General features: G+C 45.1%; 1 protein-coding gene across 4 annotated transcripts in view; it reads left to right on the forward strand.

Annotated features, from left to right (window-relative positions):
• Window positions 1-21,454, forward strand: part of ical1 (islet cell autoantigen 1-like) — a 185,919-nt gene extending 164,465 nt beyond the window's left edge. For all 4 annotated transcript variants that reach the window (XM_038786907.1, XM_038786891.1, XM_038786882.1 and 1 more), the window contains 3 exons: window positions 13,885-14,145; window positions 16,551-16,661; window positions 17,465-21,454. In XM_038786907.1, the coding sequence (XP_038642835.1) occupies window positions 13,885-14,145; window positions 16,551-16,661; window positions 17,465-17,580 (488 nt within the window). In that variant the 3' untranslated portion in view covers window positions 17,581-21,454. The remainder of the gene's footprint in view (window positions 1-13,884; window positions 14,146-16,550; window positions 16,662-17,464) is intronic.
• Window positions 21,455-23,727: the final 2,273 nt, after the last annotated feature.

A 23,727-nucleotide genomic window follows, 5' to 3' on the forward strand; every position in this document is an offset into this window, starting at 1 on the left:
ATACCATATTTCAATCTAGTTTACAAAGTACTTGAATGAAATATTCAATACTTAAGACACTTTCAGCACTCTGACAGCTAAGTCGTGGATTCAAGTCCCATTCCAAAGACTTATTATATGTGACTCCTTCAATGCCGTCCTGTTGGAGGTAGTGTCATTTTCAGACAAGACATAAAGTTAAGGCCTTGTTTGCCTGTACAGATACATGTCTGGTATCCTGCGGCACTTGGTGGTGGTGGGGGGGGGGGGATCGGATCTATCCAAATTGGTTAGAGGAGCTGGTGAGATCTGGATTACAGATACAAAAAAAAACAAAGAAGCAATGCAGATCAGTGAGAATCTAAAGGATCCAAACAAAGCACTAGTGTCCATTTCTAGAGAATAGAATTTAACAGCAGTGACGCAATGTTAAACCTCTCTAGAATCTTGGTTCGGCCACACTTGGAAGTATTGTGAACAGTTCTGGTCTCCACATTATGAAAAAGATACCTGATACTGGAGATAGTACAAAGAGATTTCACGGAATGATACCTGAATTGAGAGGGCACACTTACCAAGAAAGATTAAAAAGGACCAATTCTCTTCTCTAGAAAAGACGAGATTCATAATCTTTTAGATTAGAAAAGGATTCGGTGTGGTAGGCACGTGGTAGATATTTCCATTTGGGGGTGCGGGCCAAAAGTAGTGGCTATAAATATAGCTAGTCATGAATTAAACCTATTTACCAAGAGAGAGGTTGGAATGTGGAGCTCTACCACAGGGAAAAGTTGGATGACTAGTTAACGATGCATTAAATGGGAAGTGAAATAAACAGATGACAGAGAAACAGTAGAAAGGTACATTGATGCAGTTAGCTGAAGTAAGTTGGGAGGACCCTTGGTAGAACAGAAGCACGATCATGGATTTTTTTGGGCTGAACTTGCCTGCTTCCCCGCTGTAAAGGCTATGTAACACCGTATCACACAATCAACAGCAAAAACAGTTCATGTGATCATTATGCCGTTGCTGTTTGGAGGGCCTTGCTGTGCGCAAATTGGTTGCCCACAAACTAATAGTTATACACTTAAAGACTACTTCATTGCCTGTAAAGTGGACAGGACATTGAGGACATGCAAAACACAATATAAAAGCATTTTTTTTTCTGCCCACTGCTTAAGGGTTGTGATTGGTGACCTACACTTGAGCCAATATGTGTGCCTTGCTGAACTAGCTGTTAGGTGAGTGATTGCTGCAGCTAGAATCAGGAATTCAGTACATGATGCTACTTGTGGGGTGTAGCAGCCTCTTGTAACCGAATAGCAACCCAGAGATTAGGAGTTTTTAATCCCACCATGGCAAATTGTGAAATGTAAATCACTAAATCTGATCATTTGTGGCATGCTACCTGAAAATGACCATAAAAGTAGCCAGGTTACTGGTAAAACCCAACTGGTTCAGCGTTAGAGAGAACTTGCCAATCGTTCCAGGTCTGGCCGACATGTCACTCCCGACATGTGATTGACTCCTACGTCACTCAGTTATTTCTTTTTTTTTAAATAAATTTAGATTACCCAATTATTTTTTCTAATTAAGGGGCAATTTAGCGTGGCCAATCCACCTACTCTGCACATTTTTGGGTTGTGGGGGCAAAACCCACGCAGACACGGGGAGAATGTGCAAACTCCACACGGACAGTGACCCAGAGCCGGGATCGAACCTGGGACCTCAGCGCCGTGAGGCGGTTGTGCTAACCACTAGGCCACCGTGCTGCCCCCTAACCACTAGGCCACCGTGCTGCCCCCTAACCACTAGGCCACCGTGCTGCCCCGCGTCACTCAGTTATGAGGGCAACTAGAAAATGGCAACAAATTTTGGCGGCACAGTGTTTAGCACTGCTGCCTCACCGCTCCAGGGACCCGGGTTCAATTCCAGTCTAGGGTTACTGTCTGTGTGGAGTTTCTCCTTGGGTCTGCGTGGGTTTCCTCCAGATGCTCTGGCTTCCTCTCAGTCCAAAGATGTGCAGGTTAGGTGGATTAGCCTGGCTAAATTGCCCCCTGGTGTCCAAAAGGTTAGACTGGGTCACTGGATTTATGGGGATAGGGTGGAGGCATGAACTTAAGTAGGGTGCTCTTTCCGAGGGCCGACGCAGACTCGACGGGCTGAGTGGCCTCCTGCACTGATTCTATGACATATCCAAATGATTCTATGGAATATCCAAATCCAGAAATCAAATTTAAAAAGCATGTGCAGAGTATTCATAATTTTAAAACATTAACAGCAACCTTGAGAATGAGTGCCATGTATTTGCTTAGTAACACTTGCTGTAAATTACTGGGATAAATATTTTTATCAAGTAAAGCCTATTTGGAAAGTTCCAATTTTGGTGGCAGTATTGGGAGAGTCTACCAGAGGGAGTGAGAGGACTGTGGATAAGTTACTTGGAATGTTCAACAACAACTTGCATTTATGTATCACCTTTAACATTGCAAAATGGAATAAGCTGCTTCACAGGAGCACCGTTGAGTAAAAATCAGACACAGCCAAATAGAGATGTTTTCAAAGGTGACAAAAGCTTGGTCAAGGAAGTAGGTATTCAGGAGTGTTTAAAGGAAGAAAGAGAGATGGAAAGTGTTGAGTAGGAATTCTCTCCTCAGCACCTTCTAGGCACAGGCCTTCCTGAATTGGGACAGTGGTGTTGGGGATGTGCAAGAGGCCAGAATGTAGAGACCATAGAAATCTGAGGGTAGTAAGGTTGGAGAAGGTTATAGAGATAGGGAAGGGCAAATCAATGCAGGGATTTGAACAAAAGGATGTCAGTGTTTCATACCTTCCAATATCCAATTATTGAATAGCATAGGATGAATATTGTGTAACATCATGAAACGTAAAGGTAAGATAAAACATAATGGATTAAAAAGATCATGTTGTTTGCCTGCTTAAAATTTAGATTGCTCTTATATACCCCTTTTGGTCTGGCATTGAGTCATTTCCAATTGGTTGCTGCAATAAAACAAAAGGCCTCATCCTTTCATTGACCTTCAAGACAACATTTCCATTGCCCAGCCTTTATGTTTAATGTAAGAAGTCTTACAACACCAGGTTAAAGTCCAACAGGTTTGTTTCAAACACGAGCTTTCGGAGCACGGCTCCTTCTTCAGGTTTATGTTTAATGTTAGGTTACACATGCTCAAAAACCTTCAATCTGATCAGCTGAGAATTTGGCAAATTTGCCCAATAAATATCTATCAAATAGTCCTAAGAAACATAGGAAAGAAAAGTTGGCACAATATGTTAGAAATTGGGTTGTCACATTTATATTCAAATGCAAACCACACAATGTGAGACTTGGCACTCGTTTTAAGTGAACTGAGATTGTTCAAAATGCAATGTGGTGTAATCCGACAGGGTTTGAATATGAGCACAGCTCTCCTGACTCGTCACATAAGAGAAAATATCAACCTGAGGCCATTGGGTTGCTATGGTGGAGATGACAAATGTCAAATCTATGCAGTTGAGAGGGGGCTGTCTTCTATGAGTGAAGCAGATTCTAGGATTATCCAGTTGTGCCATAACTGACCTGGGAGTGTTTGATGTGAGAGTGCAGAAGAAGCTCTATTCTGTCTAACCTGTGCTGTACCTCCCTAGGAGTGTTTGATGCTGACACCAGGTACCTGAAATGGGGAGAGTTTCAATTTTCTGATTTAAGATCCCTTGTCCCTCACTGTAACAATTTCTACATATTGCACCACTCACTGTGACACAGAGGGTTCACTCCCTCAACACTGACACCGACATAACAGTCACTATGCACTGAGACACTGACAGACCAGTCACTATGCACTGAGACACTGACAGACCAGTCACTATGCACTGAGACACTGACAGACCAGTCACTCCACACTGAGATACTGACAGACCAGTCACTATGCACTGAGACGCTGACAGACCAGTCACTATGCACTGAGACAGACTGACCAGTCACTATGCACTGAGACGCTGACAGACCAGTCACTATGCACTGAGACGCTGACAGACCAGTCACTATGCACTGAGACGCTGACAGACCAGTCACTATGCACTGAGACGCTGACAGACCAGTCACTATGCACTGAGACGCTGACAGACCAGTCACTATGCACTGAGACGCTGACAGACCAGTCACTATGCACTGAGACGCTGACAGACCAGTCACTATGCACTGAGACGCTGACAGACCAGTCACTATGCACTGAGACAGACTGACCAGTCACTATGCACTGAGACGCTGAGAGACCAGTCACTATGCACTGAGACACTGACAGACCAGTCACTATGCACTGAGACTCTGACAGACCAGTCACTATGCACTGAGACACTGACAGACCAGTCACTATGCACTGAGACGCTGACAGACCAGTCACTATGCACTGAGACGCTGACAGACCAGTCACTATGCACTGAGACGCTGACAGACCAGTCACTATGCACTGAGACACTGACAGACCAGTCACTATGCACTGAGACGCTGACAGACCAGTTACTATGCACTGAGACGCTGACAGACCAGTCACTATGCACTGAGACGCTGACAGACCAGTCACTATGCACTGAGACGCTGACAGACCAGTCACTATGCACTGAGACGCTGACAGACCAGTCACTATGCACTGTGGTGCTGACAGACCAGTCACTATGCACTGAGACGCTGACAGACCAGTCACTATGCACTGAGACGCTGACAGACCAGTCACTATGCACTGTGGTGCTGACAGACCAGTCACTATGCACTGAGACGCTGACAGACCAGTCACTATGCACTGTGGTGCTGACAGACCAGTCACTATGCACTGAGACGCTGACAGACCAGTCACTATGCACTGAGACGCTGACAGACCAGTCACTATGCACTGAGACAGACTGACCAGTCACTATGCACTGAGATGCTGACAGACCAGTCACTATGCACTGAGACACTGACAGACCAGTCACTATGCACTGAGACGCTGACAGACCAGTCACTATGCACTGAGACACTGACAGACCAGTCACTATGCACTGAGACTCTGACAGACCAGTCACTATGCACTGAGACGCTGACAGACCAGTCACTATGCACTGAGACGCTGACAGACCAGTCACTATGCACTGAGACGCTGACAGACCAGTCACTATGCACTGAGACGCTGACAGACCAGTCACTATGCACTGAGACGCTGACAGACCAGTCACTATGCACTGAGACGCTGACAGACCAGTCACTATGCACTGAGACTCTGACAGACCAGTCACTATGCACTGAGACGCTGACAGACCAGTCACTATGCACTGAGACGCTGACAGACCAGTCACTATGCACTGAGACACTGACAGACCAGTCACTATGCACTGAGACGTTGACAGACCAGTCACTATGCACTGAGACGCTGACAGACCAGTCACTATGCACTGAGACGCTGACAGACCAGTCACTCCGCACTGAGACACTGACAGACCAGTCACTATGCACTGAGACACTGACAGACCAGTCACTATGCACTGAGACACTGACAGACCAGTCACTATGCACTGAGACACTGACAGACCAGTCACTATGCACTGAGACGCTGACAGACCAGTCACTATGCACTGAGACGCTGACAGACCAGTCACTATGCACTGAGACACTGACAGACCAGTCACTATGCACTGAGACACTGACAGACCAGTCACTCCGCACTGAGACGCTGACAGACCAGTCACTCCGCACTGAGACTCTGACAGACCAGTCACTATGCACTGAGACGCTGACAGACCAGTCACTATGCACTGAGACGCTGACAGACCAGTCACTATGCACTGAGACGCTGACAGACCAGTCACTATGCACTGAGACGCTGACAGACCAGTCACTATGCACTGAGACGCTGACAGACCAGTCACTATGCACTGAGACGCTGACAGACCAGTCACTATGCACTGAGACGCTGACAGACCAGTCACTATGCACTGAGACACTGACAGACCAGTCACTATGCACTGAGACGCTGACAGACCAGTCACTATGCACTGAGACGCTGACAGACCAGTCACTATGCACTGAGACACTGACAGACCAGTCACTATGCACTGAGACGCTGACAGACCAGTCACTATGCACTGAGACACTGACAGACCAGTCACTATGCACTGAGACGCTGACAGACCAGTCACTATGCACTGAGACGCTGACAGACCAGTCACTCCGCACTGAGACGCTGACAGACCAGTCACTATGCACTGAGACACTGACAGACCAGTCACTATGCACTGAGACACTGACAGACCAGTCACTATGCACTGAGACGCTGACAGACCAGTCACTATGCACTGAGACGCTGACAGACCAGTCACTATGCACTGAGACGCTGACAGACCAGTCACTATGCACTGAGACGCTGACAGACCAGTCACTATGCACTGAGACACTGACAGACCAGTCACTATGCACTGAGACACTGACAGACCAGTCACTATGCACTGAGACGCTGACAGACCAGTCACTATGCACTGAGACGCTGACAGACCAGTCACTATGCACTGAGACACTGACAGACCAGTCACTATGCACTGAGACGCTGACAGACCAGTCACTATGCACTGAGACGCTGACAGACCAGTCACTCCGCACTGAGACACTGACAGACCAGTCACTATGCACTGAGACTCTGACAGACCAGTCACTATGCACTGAGACACTGACAGACCAGTCACTATGCACTGAGACGCTGACAGACCAGTCACTATGCACTGAGACTCTGACAGACCAGTCACTATGCACTGAGACGCTGACAGACCAGTCACTATGCACTGAGACGCTGACAGACCAGTCACTATGCACTGAGACGCTGACAGACCAGTCACTATGCACTGAGACGCTGACAGACCAGTCACTCCGCACTGAGACACTGACAGACCAGTCACTATGCACTGAGACGCTGACAGACCAGTCACTATGCACTGAGACGCTGACAGACCAGTCACTATGCACTGAGACGCTGACAGACCAGTCACTATGCACTGAGACGCTGACAGACCAGTCACTATGCACTGAGACGCTGACAGACCAGTTACTATGCACTGAGACACTGACAGACCAGTCACTATGCACTGAGACGCTGACAGACCAGTCACTATGCACTGAGACGCTGACAGACCAGTCACTATGCACTGAGACACTGACAGACCAGTCACTATGCACTGAGACGCTGACAGACCAGTCACTATGCACTGAGACGCTGACAGACCAGTCACTATGCACTGAGACTCTGACAGACCAGTCACTATGCACTGAGACGCTGACAGACCAGTCACTATGCACTGAGACACTGACAGACCAGTCACTATGCACTGAGACGCTGACAGACCAGTCACTATGCACTGAGACGCTGACAGACCAGTCACTATGCACTGAGACGCTGACAGACCAGTCACTATGCACTGAGACACTGACAGACCAGTCACTATGCACTGTGGTGCTGACAGACCAGTCACTATGCACTGAGACGCTGACAGACCAGTCACTATGCACTGAGACGCTGACAGACCAGTCACTATGCACTGAGACGCTGACAGACCAGTCACTATGCACTGAGACGCTGACAGACCAGTCACTATGCACTGTGGTGCTGACAGACCAGTCACTATGCACTGAGACGCTGACAGACCAGTCACTATGCACTGAGACGCTGACAGACCAGTCACTATGCACTGAGACGCTGACAGACCAGTCACTATGCACTGAGACGCTGACAGACCAGTCACTATGCACTGTGGTGCTGACAGACCAGTCACTCCGCACTGTGGTGCTGACAGACCAGTCACTATGCACTGAGACGCTGACAGACCAGTCACTATGCACTGAGACGCTGACAGACCAGTCACTATGCACTGAGACGCTGACAGACCAGTCACTATGCACTGTGGTGCTGACAGACCAGTCACTATGCACTGAGACGCTGACAGACCAGTCACTATGCACTGAGACACTGACAGACCAGTCACTATGCACTGAGACACTGACAGACCAGTCACTATGCACTGAGACGCTGACAGACCAGTCACTATGCACTGAGACGCTGACAGACCAGTCACTATGCACTGAGACAGACTGACCAGTCACTATGCACTGAGACGCTGACAGACCAGTCACTATGCACTGAGACGCTGACAGACCAGTCACTATGCACTGAGACGCTGACAGACCAGTCACTATGCACTGAGACGCTGACAGACCAGTCACTATGCACTGAGACGCTGACAGACCAGTCACTATGCACTGAGACGCTGACAGACCAGTCACTATGCACTGAGACTCTGACAGACCAGTCACTATGCACTGAGACACTGACAGACCAGTCACTATGCACTGTGGTGCTGACAGACCAGTCACTATGCACTGAGACAGACTGACCAGTCACTATGCACTGAGATGCTGACAGACCAGTCACTATGCACTGAGACGCTGACAGACCAGTCACTATGCACTGAAACGCTGACAGACCAGTCACTATGCACTGAAACGCTGATAGACCAGTCACTATGCACTGAAACGCTGACAGACCAGTCACTATGCACTGAGACTCTGACAGACCAGTCACTATGCACTGAGACACTGACAGACCAGTCACTATGCACTGAGACGCTGACAGACCAGTCACTATGCACTGAGACGCTGACAGACCAGTCACTATGCACTGAGACGCTGACAGACCAGTCACTATGCACTGAGACGCTGACAGACCAGTCACTATGCACTGAGACACTGATAGACCAGTCACTATGCACTGAGACGCTGACAGACCAGTCACTATGCACTGAGACGCTGACAGACCAGTCACTATGCACTGAGACTCTGACAGACCAGTCACTCCGCACTGAGACGCTGACAGACCAGTCACTCCGCACTGAGACGCTGACAGACCAGTCACTCCGCACTGAGACGCTGACAGACCAGTCACTATGCACTGAGACGCTGACAGACCAGTCACTCCGCACTGAGACCCTGACAGACCAGTCACTCCGCACTGAGACACTGACAGACCAGTCACTATGCACTGAGACGCTGACAGACCAGTCACTCCGCACTGAGACACTGACAGACCAGTCACTATGCACTGAGACGCTGACAGACCAGTCACTATGCACTGTTGCGCTGATCGACGACTTCCCGAAACAACAACTTTTTGAGTTGTACCAATTTGCTTCAATGGTAATGGGGAAAATGCCAAGAAAGTTCATAACTCTCACCCCACCAATTTTTCAATGTACAGGAGACATATGATTCATCTAGCTCCAGAATGGATTGAATTTATTAATTCCAAAGGAAACGTGGGACTGCTCCTGTGATAAGCTGGGGAGGAATTTGCCTGGAGGCAGTCAACATTGTGAATGTTTTCAAACTGTTCTGAGTGGTGATCCACTAACTCTGTATTCAGATCTCAAAACCCATGCTTCAAGTGTAGAGAGGTTCATGGACAATGTGATCTGCAGATGCTTTGCATTTTGTAGGAATGAGAACCATTTTGATCTGATGAATAATTCACTTGTCACAGGAAATATTGACTGGCTCTCTGATGAATGATTTCTGCAGGAAATAGCTGAGCAGTACTGGTCAGGAAGCTAGCAGTTTTGATCCCTAGTTAGTGCCAAGCTGGCAGATCTTCATTAGTATGATGTATCACATTGACCTCTGTGCCTCCGACTGTTTCTTGCGGATCCCTGTCCAGTGACCCATGGTGAAAGTGCATGCGTATGAAATGATGGTAACAGAATTGGATTTGGTTGTGATTGGTTTCTGCTCAATCTCCCCGCTAAAGAGGATCATAGACTTGATGACTTGAATGAGGTGCCAATGACCAAGAATTGTATCCAACAAAGAAATGATCCTGGTGTCTTTATCTGCCGCCCACTTTTGCCCTTTCTTTTTGTGCTTCTAATTCTCTCCACCTCTTTCCTCAGGCGTTTCCTAACTCTATGTTCACAGGCCTCTTTCCCAGTCTTTGTACCTTTAGCTTTGTCTCCCAACTCCCCTGCTAGTTATATGAAATAGATCCCAGATCCCTGCCATTTAAGATCGTGTCAGATGTTCCACTGATAAACTACCCTTTATCTATGTCCCCTATGTCCAAACTCTGGCAGCCTAGTGATAGTTCAGATTGGGATAATTCTGGAACTGCCAGAACAGCTTGTAACTCATTCACCGACAAAGCAGCTCAGACCAGACGGTGGTGCCACAGTAATGAATATGAATATGTTGCTGGTCTCAACTCTTTTTCAAGGCCCTCATCAGATTTAAACTTGAGTGGAGGAATAAATATTGAGCCCAACGCCACAGTAGTGTTTGTAGTCCCAAACCTGTCATGTGAAAAGGACTTGTGCTCTGCAGGGAAGAAAGTCAGCTACTGTGTAACAGTGCTAGTTATTTCTGTTGTGACGTGACTGTGCAGAATGGAATAATTGTCTGTAACTTGCTTTCAGCCAATGTTTCATTTAATTCCCTTGCTTTAAACTTCCATTCAAAATTCCTTGGGTTCAAACAGGGTTCAAACTTCAAACAGTACCGTGGGTATGTTCAGGTTCAAAAGGTCACTTGATGCAGAGGGAAGGGCTGGAGTTTGGAACACAAAGGTGCAAAGATTTCATCCATAGTCTTTGAATAATGGTGGAGTGGGGTTGGGGTGGGCGGGAGAGATAATGGTAGCCTTGCTGCCACCCCCCTGGGTCTGATGCTGGGAGGCCAACTCCAGCATCTAACGGGACTTGGCTTCAGCAGGAGGCCCATCCACCACTGGTACAATCCCAGCAGCGTCCTTAATCTGTTTCCAAGTGGCCACTTATTTGCCACTAATTTGTTGGCTGCCACTGCTAATATGACCCCCAACTCCGGCAAGATTGTTCGGAGGGGGATCGTGTCGGGTAGCCAACCTGACTCTGTTCCCGTGCAAATGTGACAAGGGGGTCTTAGTGCTGCAGAAGTACTGATTCTGCCTTTAAGCATTGGAAAACAAATACGATGCTATCCCTAGTTATTGAAATTTGATTCACAATCATATTCCTCTTCAATAGAAAAGAAATGATCACTTTGCTAATATTCATAGTGTGTCAGTATTTCACATAATTCAAAGTCTAGTATGACTAAATGCTAAAATGCTGGGAATACTCAGCAGGTCCTGCAGTACTTATGGAGAGAGAAATGAGAATTAATGTTTTTAGTTGCATCAGATTCACAATGTTAACACTGTTTCTCTCCAGATGCTGCCAGACCTGCTGAGTATTTCCAGTTTTCAGATTTCCAATAACCGCAGTATTTTGTAAAGGCCATTAGGCACAGCAGAGTGCATCATCCTAGTGAACTCTCCTATTAAAGCCCCATCCCACTGGTACATTAAGTTTGAGATGCAGTGCTCCAAACTGAATGTACTTGCTGTCAGACCAAGATTCTAGATAACTGTAACATTAAAAAAAAATAGATTTAGACTACCCAATTATTTTTTTTTCCAATTAAGGGGCAATTTAGCGTGACCAATCCACCTATCCTGCACATCTTTGGGTTGCGGGGGTGAAAACCACGCAGACACGGGGAAAACGTGCAAACTCCACATTGACAGTGACCCGGACCGGGGTCGAACCCCTAGGCACCATAAGGCAGCAGTGCTAACCACTGTGCCACCCCACTCTTATCTACATTATTACCGGGGCAGCACGGTAGCATTGTGGATAGCACAATCGCTTCACAGCTCCAGGGTCCCAGGTTCGATTCTGGCTTGGGTCACTGTCTGTGTGGAGTCGGCACATCCTCCCCGTGTGTGCGTGGGTTTCCTCCGGGTGCTCCGGTTTCCTCCCACCATCCAAAGATGTGCAGGTTAGGTGGATTGGCCATGATAAATTCCCCTTAGTGTCCAAGATTGCCCTTAGTGTTGGGTGGGGTTACTGGGTTATGGGGATAGGGTGGAGGTTTTAACCTTGGGTAGGGTGCTCTTTCCAGGAGTCGGTGCAGACTCGATGGGCCGAATGGCCTCCTTCTGCACTGTAAATTCTATCTATGTAATTAATTACCTCGACAGATTCAGTTAGATCAGTCAGACATAACCATGTTGGCGTTCTCTCATCCACTCTCATTTGTACATCATCCTATTACATTAAGCCTATTCAACCCATCCCTCCAGTACAGAAACTCTTTCAGTTAATACCTCTCTCAAGTATACAACTATTATTAAAGCCTATCCCTCCACTACCGTGGCTCTTTAGCACCCTGATTTTCCCATTGATGTCCATCCTTGAACTGCAAATTTCTCAATTTTTAATATCCAATTTGTACTGCTCCAGGGAAAAACCACCTGCTTAATCGGCACCCCATCCATCATCTTAAGATTAAGCCCCTCCATCACCAGCACACCATATCTGTAGTGTGTACTATCTACAAAATGCATTGTGGCAACTCATTCTTTGACAGTATCTCCCAAACCTCTGACCGCTAGCACCTGGAAACACAAAGGCAGCAGATGCGTGGGAACACCACTACTTACCAGTCTTATACCATGATCTCCTGGACAGGATCATACCTTAATCATTCCTGGGAATCCTGGAATCCCTCTTTAACGGCACTGGTGGGGTGAACCTTCATAAGGACTGCAGTGCTTCTAAGAAGGTGGCTCACTACATTCTACAAGGGCAATTAGGATGGGCAATAAATGCTGGCATTGCCAGTGACATGCAGATCCCATGAATGAATAAAACACATTTTATTAATGTCCTTTTTGTCTCTATTACAACAAGAACTTTCATTTAGAAAAATGTTCCACAATGTTTCACAGGAGCCTAATCAGACCCAAATTTCAATGCTAATGCAACTAAGGTTTATTTTGGAGATCAGAGGACTAAAAGTGACTTGATAGAGGTGTATAAGATGATCAGGGGAATAGATAGAGTAGACAGTCAGAGACTTTTTCCCCAGGTGGAACAAACCATTACAACGGGACATAAATTTAAGGTGAATGGTGGAAGATATAGGGGGGATGTCAGAGGGAAGTTCTTTACCCAGAGAGTAGTGGGGGCATGGAATGCACTGCCTGTGGAAGTAGTTGAGTTGGAAACATTAGGGACCTTCAAGTGGCTATTGGAATAGGTACATGGATTACGGTAGAATGATGGGATGTAGATTAATTTGTTCTTAATCTAGGACAAAAGTTAGACACAATATCGTGGGCCGAAGGGCCTGTTCTATGTTCTAAGCTTGGTCAACGAGGTTTTAAGGAAGGTATTACAGTAGGAGAGAGGTGGGGAGGTCTGGAGCTTATAGATGCAGAAGTCCCAGCAAGCAGTGATGGAACAAAATAAGTGACAATGCACAATAAGCCCAAATGTCTTTGGAAGTGGTAGCGTTGGAGAAGGTTACAAAAATAGACGGGCAATCCTGGACGGGGTTTCAACATGAAGATCAATTGGTGGACGGTGTCAATCTGGAGGTCATGAAATGGACTATATAAATGCAAGTTATTTTTTTATTTCTTTAAAAGTTTTTGCAGCTTTGTGAGACGCATTGTGTTGGTTATGTATGTACAGTGTCTTTGGTCAATTGTCTTGGACTATTCCAGTTCGTTGTGACGAACAATGCACTAAATATTATTTATTTTCACAAATGGAGACTTTCCCCCTCATTGGAGCAGTTAATGAATCTTGCATCAATACTTTCACAATTACTATCTTCTCTGATTATCTCAGGTCTTTGTGCTGTCTACGGTCATTCAACATACATCCCAATTTCAGCAAGTGTTCCCAAAGTAAATGCCATATGATTGTAACCTGTACAATTTTGTCATGCATTGATTAGGAAATACTTGTATGAAATGTCTATCTCACTCAGTTTGTATCACTACTTCCCCTTGAAGAATTATTATTATTATGTTTCAGTGCCGAAGGACCTACTGCCAGACATGTTAGACAATGAGAGTCTGGAGAAGCACGAGTTAACATTTTTGAGTGACCTGTTGAACCCTAAACCCAGTGCACCCAATGACTTGAGCCATGAGTGGCAGAGTACATTTGGAAGTTCAGGGCTCAGTCCAGGGCCTTTAACTGAAGCGGTCGAACCCAAACTGGCTGATGCACCAACCGGTTTCCTGCCATCTGAGCTCTTTGACCTCAGCCATGACCCAGCAGGAGCTTTCATTGGTGAGTCTTATTGTTTATTCAATCACACTTTTCCCATTCACTGACATGCAAAAGCTACATTTTATCCAACCGAGATACAATGTCAAAAACATAACCTTTATAATAAAGCCTAATCACATTTTTTTCCCCATCTCATTGTCCTTTCCTATACACTCCATGCACCACAAACCTTCCCTTGCTGATATCATGGTTTGAAACCTAGCTCACAGGCCTCTGCAATGCTACCGTGTAGTCAGCAAAAGCGTCTTTGTTTAATTTTCATAAAATTAAATTTATTGCACCCAATTCACTTTTTTCCAATTAAGGGGCAATTTAGCATGGCCAATCCACCTACCTTGCACATCTTTGGGTTGTGGGGGTGAAACCCACGCAGACACAGGGAGAATGTGCAAACCCCACACGGACATTGATCCAGAGCCGGGATCGAACCTGGGACCTCGGCGCCATGAGGCAGCAGGGCTAACACACTGCGCCACCTTGCTGCCCCTCGTCTTTGTTTTCTTCCACCCACTTTTCCTTCCACCCCATCCCACGAGGGAAAACATTCTCTCTCTAATCGGCTCTTGCTTGCTATGATGCACAATCAGAACAACATTAGCAAACCAGCATTTATTGCTCCTTCCTATTACTCCAAGGACATTTGGAGGGAATAACTTATAAAGAAGCAGGTGATGGCTACATTGCCACAGCGATGAGATCGGATCCCTGAATGTGGAGAGGTGTTTCCCACTGTCCAGTGTGGCAACAACACACATGATTCCCGAGCCCGAGAGAGTTCTCATTCTTTTGTGAAGGGCAGGGCACTGAGAAGGCAATGGCGTAGTGGCATGGTCAACAGATGAGGAATCAAGGGCAGCATGGTGGCGCAGTGGGTAGCACTGCTGCCTCACGGCGCTGAGGTCCCATGTTAGATCTCGGCGTTGAGTCACTATCCATGTGGAGTTTGCACATTCTTCCTGTGTTTGCGTGGGTGGGTTTTACCCCCACAACTCAAAGATGTGCAGGGTAGGTGGATTGGCCACGCTAAATTGTCCCTTAATTGGAAAAAATTAATTGGGCACTCTAAATTTATATTTTAAAAAAATAGATGAGTAATTAAGAGGCCCACGCCTATGCTCTGGGTCACAGGTTCAGATTCCATTGTGGAATTATTCCATGATGGAATTTAAATTCAGTTAATAAATATGGAATTGAAAGCTAGTCTCAGTAAGTAAAAGTAGAGTTGCCATCGTCCCAGATGACCATAGGCTGCTTTCCCCTTTGAGGGGGATAGATTATTGGTGGTGATTTAACTCGAGGGTCACCACACCTCAGGCGAGGGGCAAGGTTGAGAAGGCGGGGCTTCATGAATAATAACCTCAGATGGTACAGGAATTGAACCCGCACTGCTGACCTCGCTCTGCATCAGAAATCAACTGTCCAACTAACTGAACTAAATCAGCCCCTTTAGAGGTGAGCTCACAACTATCGTCGATTGTCATAAAAAATATGGTTTACTAATGTCCCTTAGGGAAGGAAATCTGCCGTCCGAACCTGGTCTGGCTTATATGTGACTCCAGACCCACAGCAATGTGGTTGACTCTGAACTGCCCTCTGAAATGGCCGATCACGTCACTCAGTTCAGCAGCAACAAATGCTGGCCTTGTCAGTGACACAACATCCTGTGAAAGAATATAGGGGGAAAGATTGGGTCACCTCAACCCACATTCCTTGAACTTGTCAGCCACGGAAACTTCCCCTGGAAAATCTCAGTGTCTGATGTGAAAATGTTCTGCCATGTTACAATAAATAAGTTGGAAAGGTAGATTTGGAAACTTTGGGATAGGATTCGCTAAGGACTGGCTAGATCAGGGCAGGGTGCAAAACAGGCCTGAGCATCATTCCACGGTTTTTAAAAAATAAATTTAGAATACCCAATTCAATTTTTTTTCCAATTAAGGGCCAATTTAGAACATAGAACATAGAACAGTACAGCACAGAACAGGCCCTTCAGCCCTCGATGTTGTGCCGAGCCATGGTCACTCTACTCAAACCCACGTATCCACCCTATACCCGTAAACCAACAACCCCCCCTTAACCTTACTTTTTAGGACACTACGGGCAATTTAGCATGGCCAATCCACCTAACCCGCACATCTTTGGACTGTGGGAGGAAACCGGAGCACCCGGAGGAAACCCACGCACACACGGGGAGGACGTGCAAACTCCACACGAGAGTGACCCAGAGCCGGTATCGAACCTGGGACCTCGGCGCCGTGAGGCAACAGGGCTAACCCACTGCGCCACCATGCTGCCCTATCATTCCACAGTTGATACACAGTTGCCATACCACAAGACTCCCTTTCAGTCCTTTACTCGGTGTGGTTTGAGTCTGTTATTCTAATTATACAGTGTTATTGTTTAAGGTTGGACTGATCCACCCAAATCGCAGCCAGCACCAACTCTAACCCCACAGCATCCAGAACCAAAGGTTCCAGTGAATCCCCCTCAGACCTTGCCAAAGGTCCCGTCCAAAGGTATGTGACCGAGATAACCAAAGTCAGTATGGTGTGTTTCATATTTCTCAACAATTCATACGGGCAGAGTGGACACAGGCTTCACTGGAGTCATAGTTCATAAAATCATAGAATTTACAGTGCAGAAAGAGGCCATTTGGCCCATCGATTCTGCGCCGGCCCTTGGAAAGAGCACCCTACCCAGTAACCCCCCAACTTTTCTTTTGGACACTAAGGGCAATTTATCATGGCCAAACCACCTAACCTGCACATCTTTGGACTGTGGGAGGAAACCAGAGCACCCGGAGGAAACCCACGCAGGTAGCTTACTGGCACTCCCTGTCTAGGCTCAATTATGGTGAATAATGATGCCAGAAGCTGTGGAACTCCAGTCCAGTGTGAGTTTGCATCTTCGTTTGAAGAAGGCACTGGAGAGAAAGATTGAGAATGAAAATGTCTCACTGTACAGATTGTGCCAGAAGGCAGTTATTGGTCAAATGCACCAATTATTTTTTTTCTATCCTCTGAGGCCATGTGCAGGATAATGCTGAAAAATTAGACACTGGTCCCTGAGGTCAGGAAACTGATGGAGACCCTCGGTGTCTTCAAGTGCCAGACCAGAGGGTTGGAAATCAGCACATTGGGTCTTGACCTCCATGATGAGGTTTGTTTATATTGGCAACGGATCTGTACAGCAGAGTGAAGGATGTCAAATTAGCAGTGGACAGTGACCTGTGGTCGGGATCGAACCCGGGTCCTCAGAACCGTAGGCCACAGTGCTGCCCTGCTTGAAGATGTTAATAAATCTTTCCTCTTCCCTACAGCTGCTAAGGGCAACATTCAGGACAAATCAGCTTGGTTCAATCTGTTTGCGGACCTGGATCCTCTCTCTAATCCTGATGCCATCGGCCGAACAGATGAGGAACTCCTTAATGCTTGAGGCTGGGGAAATGGGGAGAAGGAGGAAGGAAGTGACTAAGTTATGTAATACACAAATGTCTAACTACTGCAATTTTATAAATATATAATATATATATATTATATATATTTAGTAAAACACTGGGTTACTATCTCTTAAGCTACAGAATTATAAACAGTTAAATGGAACGTTACAAAACCATTAAGCTCCTGGGGATGTGGTGTCAGTGATACCGATTTCCTGTTTATTTTCCCATGTTCAGACTTTGCTGCTGCAATCCTGGTTGTTGATTACTGGGTAGAGGTTAACTAGTCCTCCACAGGTCCTGGGCTGTTTGACAGGGCTGCAAACTTGCTGTAGAAGCTGTGCTGACACAACAGGTCAGTCCAGTCTTCTGGTTGTGTTAGGAAACACCCGCTGTCTGGATCATCTCAGTATAGATAAAGGATGTCATCGTCATTGCTGTTGCATTGTTTTGCTGCAGCAGCTTATATACTGTTTCTTTCATAAACAATTTTTAAAACATTGAAATCAGGAGATGCTGTTTGAATGTATAATTAATAGTTAATGTCTATCTCTTGAGTTTAATTATTTACCTTTTATGGTTGAGCAGGTTATAAAATGTACTAAAGAAGTAAACGGGATTGTTTTGTGTGATATCTATAAGCTACAATGGACCAAATTGTTTGTTACCAGACACAGGTCTATCTCATTTTGATTAATTTCCTTGCGGTGGGAGAAGTGCGCTGCTATTAACTCCACCACAAAAACACTGCATCAGCTGTTTGTCATTTTAGTGAAAGCTTTTCCTGCGGCACATAGGCTGAGTTTATCACTGATGTTATGGGCAGCAGAAGTTATCCCTCCTTTCAATGCCTTCTGCGGAGCCATGCTCGAGCACCCTCTTCTGAAGAGGACCTGTGGCTTGACCAAGCTGGAGAGAGATCTAAACCCTTCCTTGTACGCTGGGAGGATGTATGTGTTAAAATATTCACTCCATTCATACACTACTAGTCAGGGAGGCAAGGGGAGTTGGAGTATGGTAAAAGTAACAAACCGCACCTTTCTGGCAGTTAAAAGTCACATCTTTAACTGTGGCCTTAGAAAGCAGGAAACACAAATGATTTCCTGGTGGTGCCAGCCTGAAGAATAACAAATCCGACACTAAGTAAGCATATTTTAACTGAACTTCAGTTATAACCTTAGTGCCATTATGTTAATGAGGTAGCAATCAGCCGGGGCTCCTACCCTCCAGCTCGTTACCTGGCAAAACCTGCGAGAAACTGACTGTCAGCAATAATCTGTTCCAGTCGTTTAGCCTGATGATCAGCTTTGCCCTTGAAGACTAGGGAGGCACCCAGTACCTGTGGAACTGAAGCACTGACACAAGATCTAGGATGTGCAACATCCAGCAGTTTTTGTTTTCACTTATCCCTCAGGAACTCACTGAACTTCATTGACGCCTTAAGGGCTGTGAAAGCCTCTAATGAGCTGAGATGCTGAGTGGCATTCCCAGGCTCCCATTACGTGTTGTACTATCATCATCAGGTGTAGGTTTGAAGCTCAAATTGGACAGATGGCACTGTCCACTGGTTAGAATTCCGTGCTTAATTCCGAATTTTAAGCGGGGAGGAGGATGCTGCCAGGGAGAATCTAGAAAAGGGTGTATTTTGAACAGAAGATGTATTTATACAAAAAGCTATCACTATGGATCTTATGGGAACAAATGAAGAAATAATATGCAGAAAATTGTTACATTTTGTGCTGTTAAGTTACAACCATTTAATCGGAAAATATTTCTGTGATGAAGTGCACTCGAACAGAGCATCTCTATTAAGAGAAACCGTTACCTTGTCAAACACTGGAATTAAACACTGCCTCATTCCACACACTGTACTGTAACAATGAAGTTAAAATCTGGAACTATGAACTAGTCAATTTATTATGTGAAATTGAGCCATTCAGACCCAGCAGATCCCTGGTTTGGCCAGGTTTGATTGCAAAAGTGCATGTATAAAAATGTAGTTATATTTGATTGCAACTTTCTATATATTGAGATCTTGCCCATGCAGCAAAACTGTGTATGCCCACCATGCCAGTTACAGAACTGTCCAGCCTGTATGGGATATAATGCAAATCACATACAAAGATTACATACAAACCTCAGCTAAAAGTCCGAATAGTAGTGGTGTAAGAGCGCATGCCACTTCTCAGCTGTCATGACAGCTGCTCTTGCCTGATACATGAGGAATGGCTCCTTAAGTGAGTTACAAGATGGGAACCTGACCCCAATTAGACTGTGTCTGTGAAAGAACAGGACTAAGGGGAAAAAGTCTAGTGACAAATAACAATTCCAATAATCCCTAAACTAAACCTTATACTATAAACCGAAGAAGCAGTAATTTAGTGACCATATCAGCCTTAAAATCTTTCGCACTATTCATTACCATTTGTTGGTTTATGATTTGTCTGTGTGCTTTGTTTTAGTTTTATAAAGAAGCTCTCCAGTATAGAAAAATCTACCCAGTTTCAACTGCTTTGTGACATTTGGAATATTCTTCACATGGCAAAGCAGTTTGGTGTCTGGAACAACCATTATGAAAGATGGATGGGCCTTTTGATAGCCTGCCAGGTGCTCTAAAGACTGGAACACTCAACCCATTGAAATGTTGGAAATATTTAAAAAGCTATACTAAAAAAATAATTCACTGGATTAATCTAAAGAGTGTAGTGAACCCTGTCTGTATCATACTTTTCTAAGTAAGGAGTCTCACAACACCAGGTTAAATGCAACAGGTTTATTTGAAATCACAAGCTTTCGGAGCGCTGCTCCTTCGTGAAGCGCTTCACCTGAAGTGCTGCGTTCCGAAAGCTTGATTTCAAATAAACCTGTTGGACTTTAACCTAGTGTTCTGAGATTTCTTACTATGCCCACCCCAGTCCAGCGCCGGCATCTCCACATCATGGATACTTTTCTTTTTCTTTAAATTCCAAGTACCCAATTCACTTTTTCCAATTAAAGGGCAATTTAGCATGTCCAATCCACCTAGCTGCACATCTTTGGGTTATGGAGGCGAAACCTACGCAAACACGGGGAGAATGTGCAAACTCCACACGGACAGTGACCCAGAGCCGAACTGGGACCTCGGCACCGTGAGGCCGCAGGACTAACCCACGCACCGTACTGCCCTAATGGATACTTTTCTAAAGATGACGTACATAAAATGTAATTCTTCCCTCCACAAAGTCAGTCTGTTTCCTTTATTTTGTTGGTAGCATTGAGAGGTTTGTTTCCCGCTTTGTTGGTTGATCTGGATTGTGGCCTGTATGTTGTCCATTGGGGATCTCCTGCTAGCCCACTATCCAGGCTCATGTGAATTGTAACGACTTGAGTAAATTGTCAGTATCCAGTGAACCTTAAATTAGCATGTCAGTGGCTGGCAGGAGTAAAGGGAGCGCGAATCACCAAATACATAACACTAATCCATTAGTATTTACACATCTATATACTGTGTAAAGTTACATAATAATTCCACTGATTTTTATGCACAGACCATCTTCAGTATCAACATTCCTACTACCGAGAATTTCAGTGGTTGCTCCAGAATTGCACCCAATCAAATCCATATCAGTAATGCGAATTGCATACATGGAAAATGCAGTTTGCGTGGACTATGTAATCTTGTTTCCCATGTTTAAGGGAGCGCCATGTTGCAATGACAGGAGTGTAACTTTACAAAGAAGGAATATCACTAAAGTTTATTGACACTAAAAAAAATGTTTTGTCAAAAATGAAAGCGTAGGATTTAAGCTTCTGCACTGGTTGAGTACTTGTATTTTCTATTGAATGATTGTCTGGAAACTGCCTCTTCTATTAAAAACAGTAATTTCTCAACATGTGCTTCGCGGCTTTATTTTTCTTCTTGAAATGCACCTTTATACAACCAAAACAAATCCTTCTGTTCCCAGTGAGACACGTTAGTATTTAATATTAATTACGATATTTATCAGTCACGTTTTTATTTTTTGCCAGAGGTCAGCACCTTTAAAATTACCAGGTAAAGTTTAAATTTCATCTGGAAAATCTCAGCAGTGTTAAAATGTATATGAAGTAGATGGTAGCTGTTATTAAGATGCCAGCATCCTATGTGAAGAGCCATGGTCTGCAGGTTTGCCAACCTCCACCCCAATCAACCATTTTATTCTATAAGGGCTCTTCGTGACCACCTTCTGTAATCCATTCTTAGTTCCATTTCCACTTCTCTCAACACTGAGGTAATCATGGCTAAGTATTCCAAAGCTTTAGACTCAGTCACAACCAATACCTCATCTACAGCCATTTTCTACATTCATTGGTTCAATTTCCACCCAATTCTACTGCTCGATCTCAAATGTGCGAAAAAGGTTGATTCATATGCTGTGCTTAACATTAGGCACATTTATTTTGCTTCCCAGCACAAATGTTTTAACCTGAAACATCAACTCCATCTCTACTCCACTGTTTGCAGAGCCTGAACCTGCAAGAATCCTGTTCAATGGGTTTCAAACCTCATAACTAATGCACCTTCTGCTAAAACTGTGACCCACACTTCCGTTATCCTGGAATATTTTATCCACTGGCTTTTACAACTTTACTTAACTCCTTCAAACTGCCCCATACCCTACGGCCTATGTCCAATTTCACACATCCACCCTCACAAAACCCATTAGGCACCAGAACATCGAATTGAAGATCACCCTTCAAGCGATCTTTGGTCCACTTGGCCTAAATTCCTCCCTGCTTTGTTTACTGTGCTCTGGAATTCTTTCTAGCCCTAAGAACCACTCTCTCCAAAAGCTTTCATCAATTCTAAACTCCATCAGTGCATTTGGTTCCTCTACCACTTACACGTGAAGCACTTCAGGATTTTACTTCACAACAGACTCTGTAAAAGTTGTTAACATCTCTTCAGGTACTGTAGTCCTGTATTTCTGCTAACTCAAAAGGGAAAGCGCACAACTACAAACTTTATCTTATCTTTAGCTATGTTTTCATCTATCTTTAGGTGTCAACCAGCATTAGTTAGGCAATGTGACATAGAAACAATAGGAGTTCGCCATTCAGTCCCTCAGGCCTGCTCTACCATTCAATTAGATCCTCAACTGTTTCCCCACTTTTGACCTATTATCCCTTGACACCCTCTCCTAAGGATTTAATGAAGCATAAATGCCAGTTTGCATTGGTTCCGTTGCCCTATCGAACAAAAATCTATCAATCTCATTGTTGAAAGCTCCAATTGATTCAACATCCAAAGCCTCTTGAACACAATTCCAGATTTCCACTACCTTTTTTTTATGGAAAGGTGCTTCCAGATTTCACTCCTAACCTAGCTCTAATTTTAAGAGCAAGACCCTTTATTTTGCTTGCCCTAAGTTTCTTTGTCCCTTGCCTAATTCTTTAAAATGTCTCAATCAGATCACTCCTCTATCTCATATTCAGAAAGGAATACAAAGCATGTTTGTGCAACTTGTCTTCATACTTTAACCATCCAAAGTCCTAGTTTCATTCTGGTGAATGTGCACAGCAACCCTTCCAACTGAAAATATCCTCCCTCAGATTCAATGCAAAATTGAACACTACACTTCTTGCACCCTTTTGTATTCCTGACGTAAAGGCAAGCATTTAATTTGCTTTTTATTCCTGTCTTTACCTTAAATGATTTGTGTACTTGGTACTCTTTGTTCTTTTATAGTTTCTTAGCATTTAGAAAATAATGCAATTTATTTTCCCAAAGTGGGTGACCTCTTATACCATACTACAGTATTACACAATCACTTAGAATCATAGAATTTACAGTGCAGAAGGAGGCCATTCAGACCATCAGTCTGCACCGGCTCTTGGAAAGAGCACCCTACTGAAGCCCACACCCTCCACCCTATCCCCGTAACCCAACCTCACCTTTTGGGCACTAAGGGGCAATTTAGCATGGCCAATCCACCTAACCTACACATCTTTGGACTGTGGGAGGAAACTGGAGCACCCGGAGGAAACCCATGAGAATTGGTGATGTAAATAGTGAGGAGGAAAGCCTTAGATTACAGGATGATAGAAATGGGCTGGTCAGATGGGTAGAACAGTGGCAAATGGAATTTAACCCTGAAAAGTGTGAGGTGATACATTGTGAGAAG

Source organism: Scyliorhinus canicula, chromosome 2 (genome assembly GCF_902713615.1).
Source record: "Scyliorhinus canicula chromosome 2, sScyCan1.1, whole genome shotgun sequence".
Taxonomy (NCBI): domain Eukaryota; kingdom Metazoa; phylum Chordata; class Chondrichthyes; order Carcharhiniformes; family Scyliorhinidae; genus Scyliorhinus; species Scyliorhinus canicula.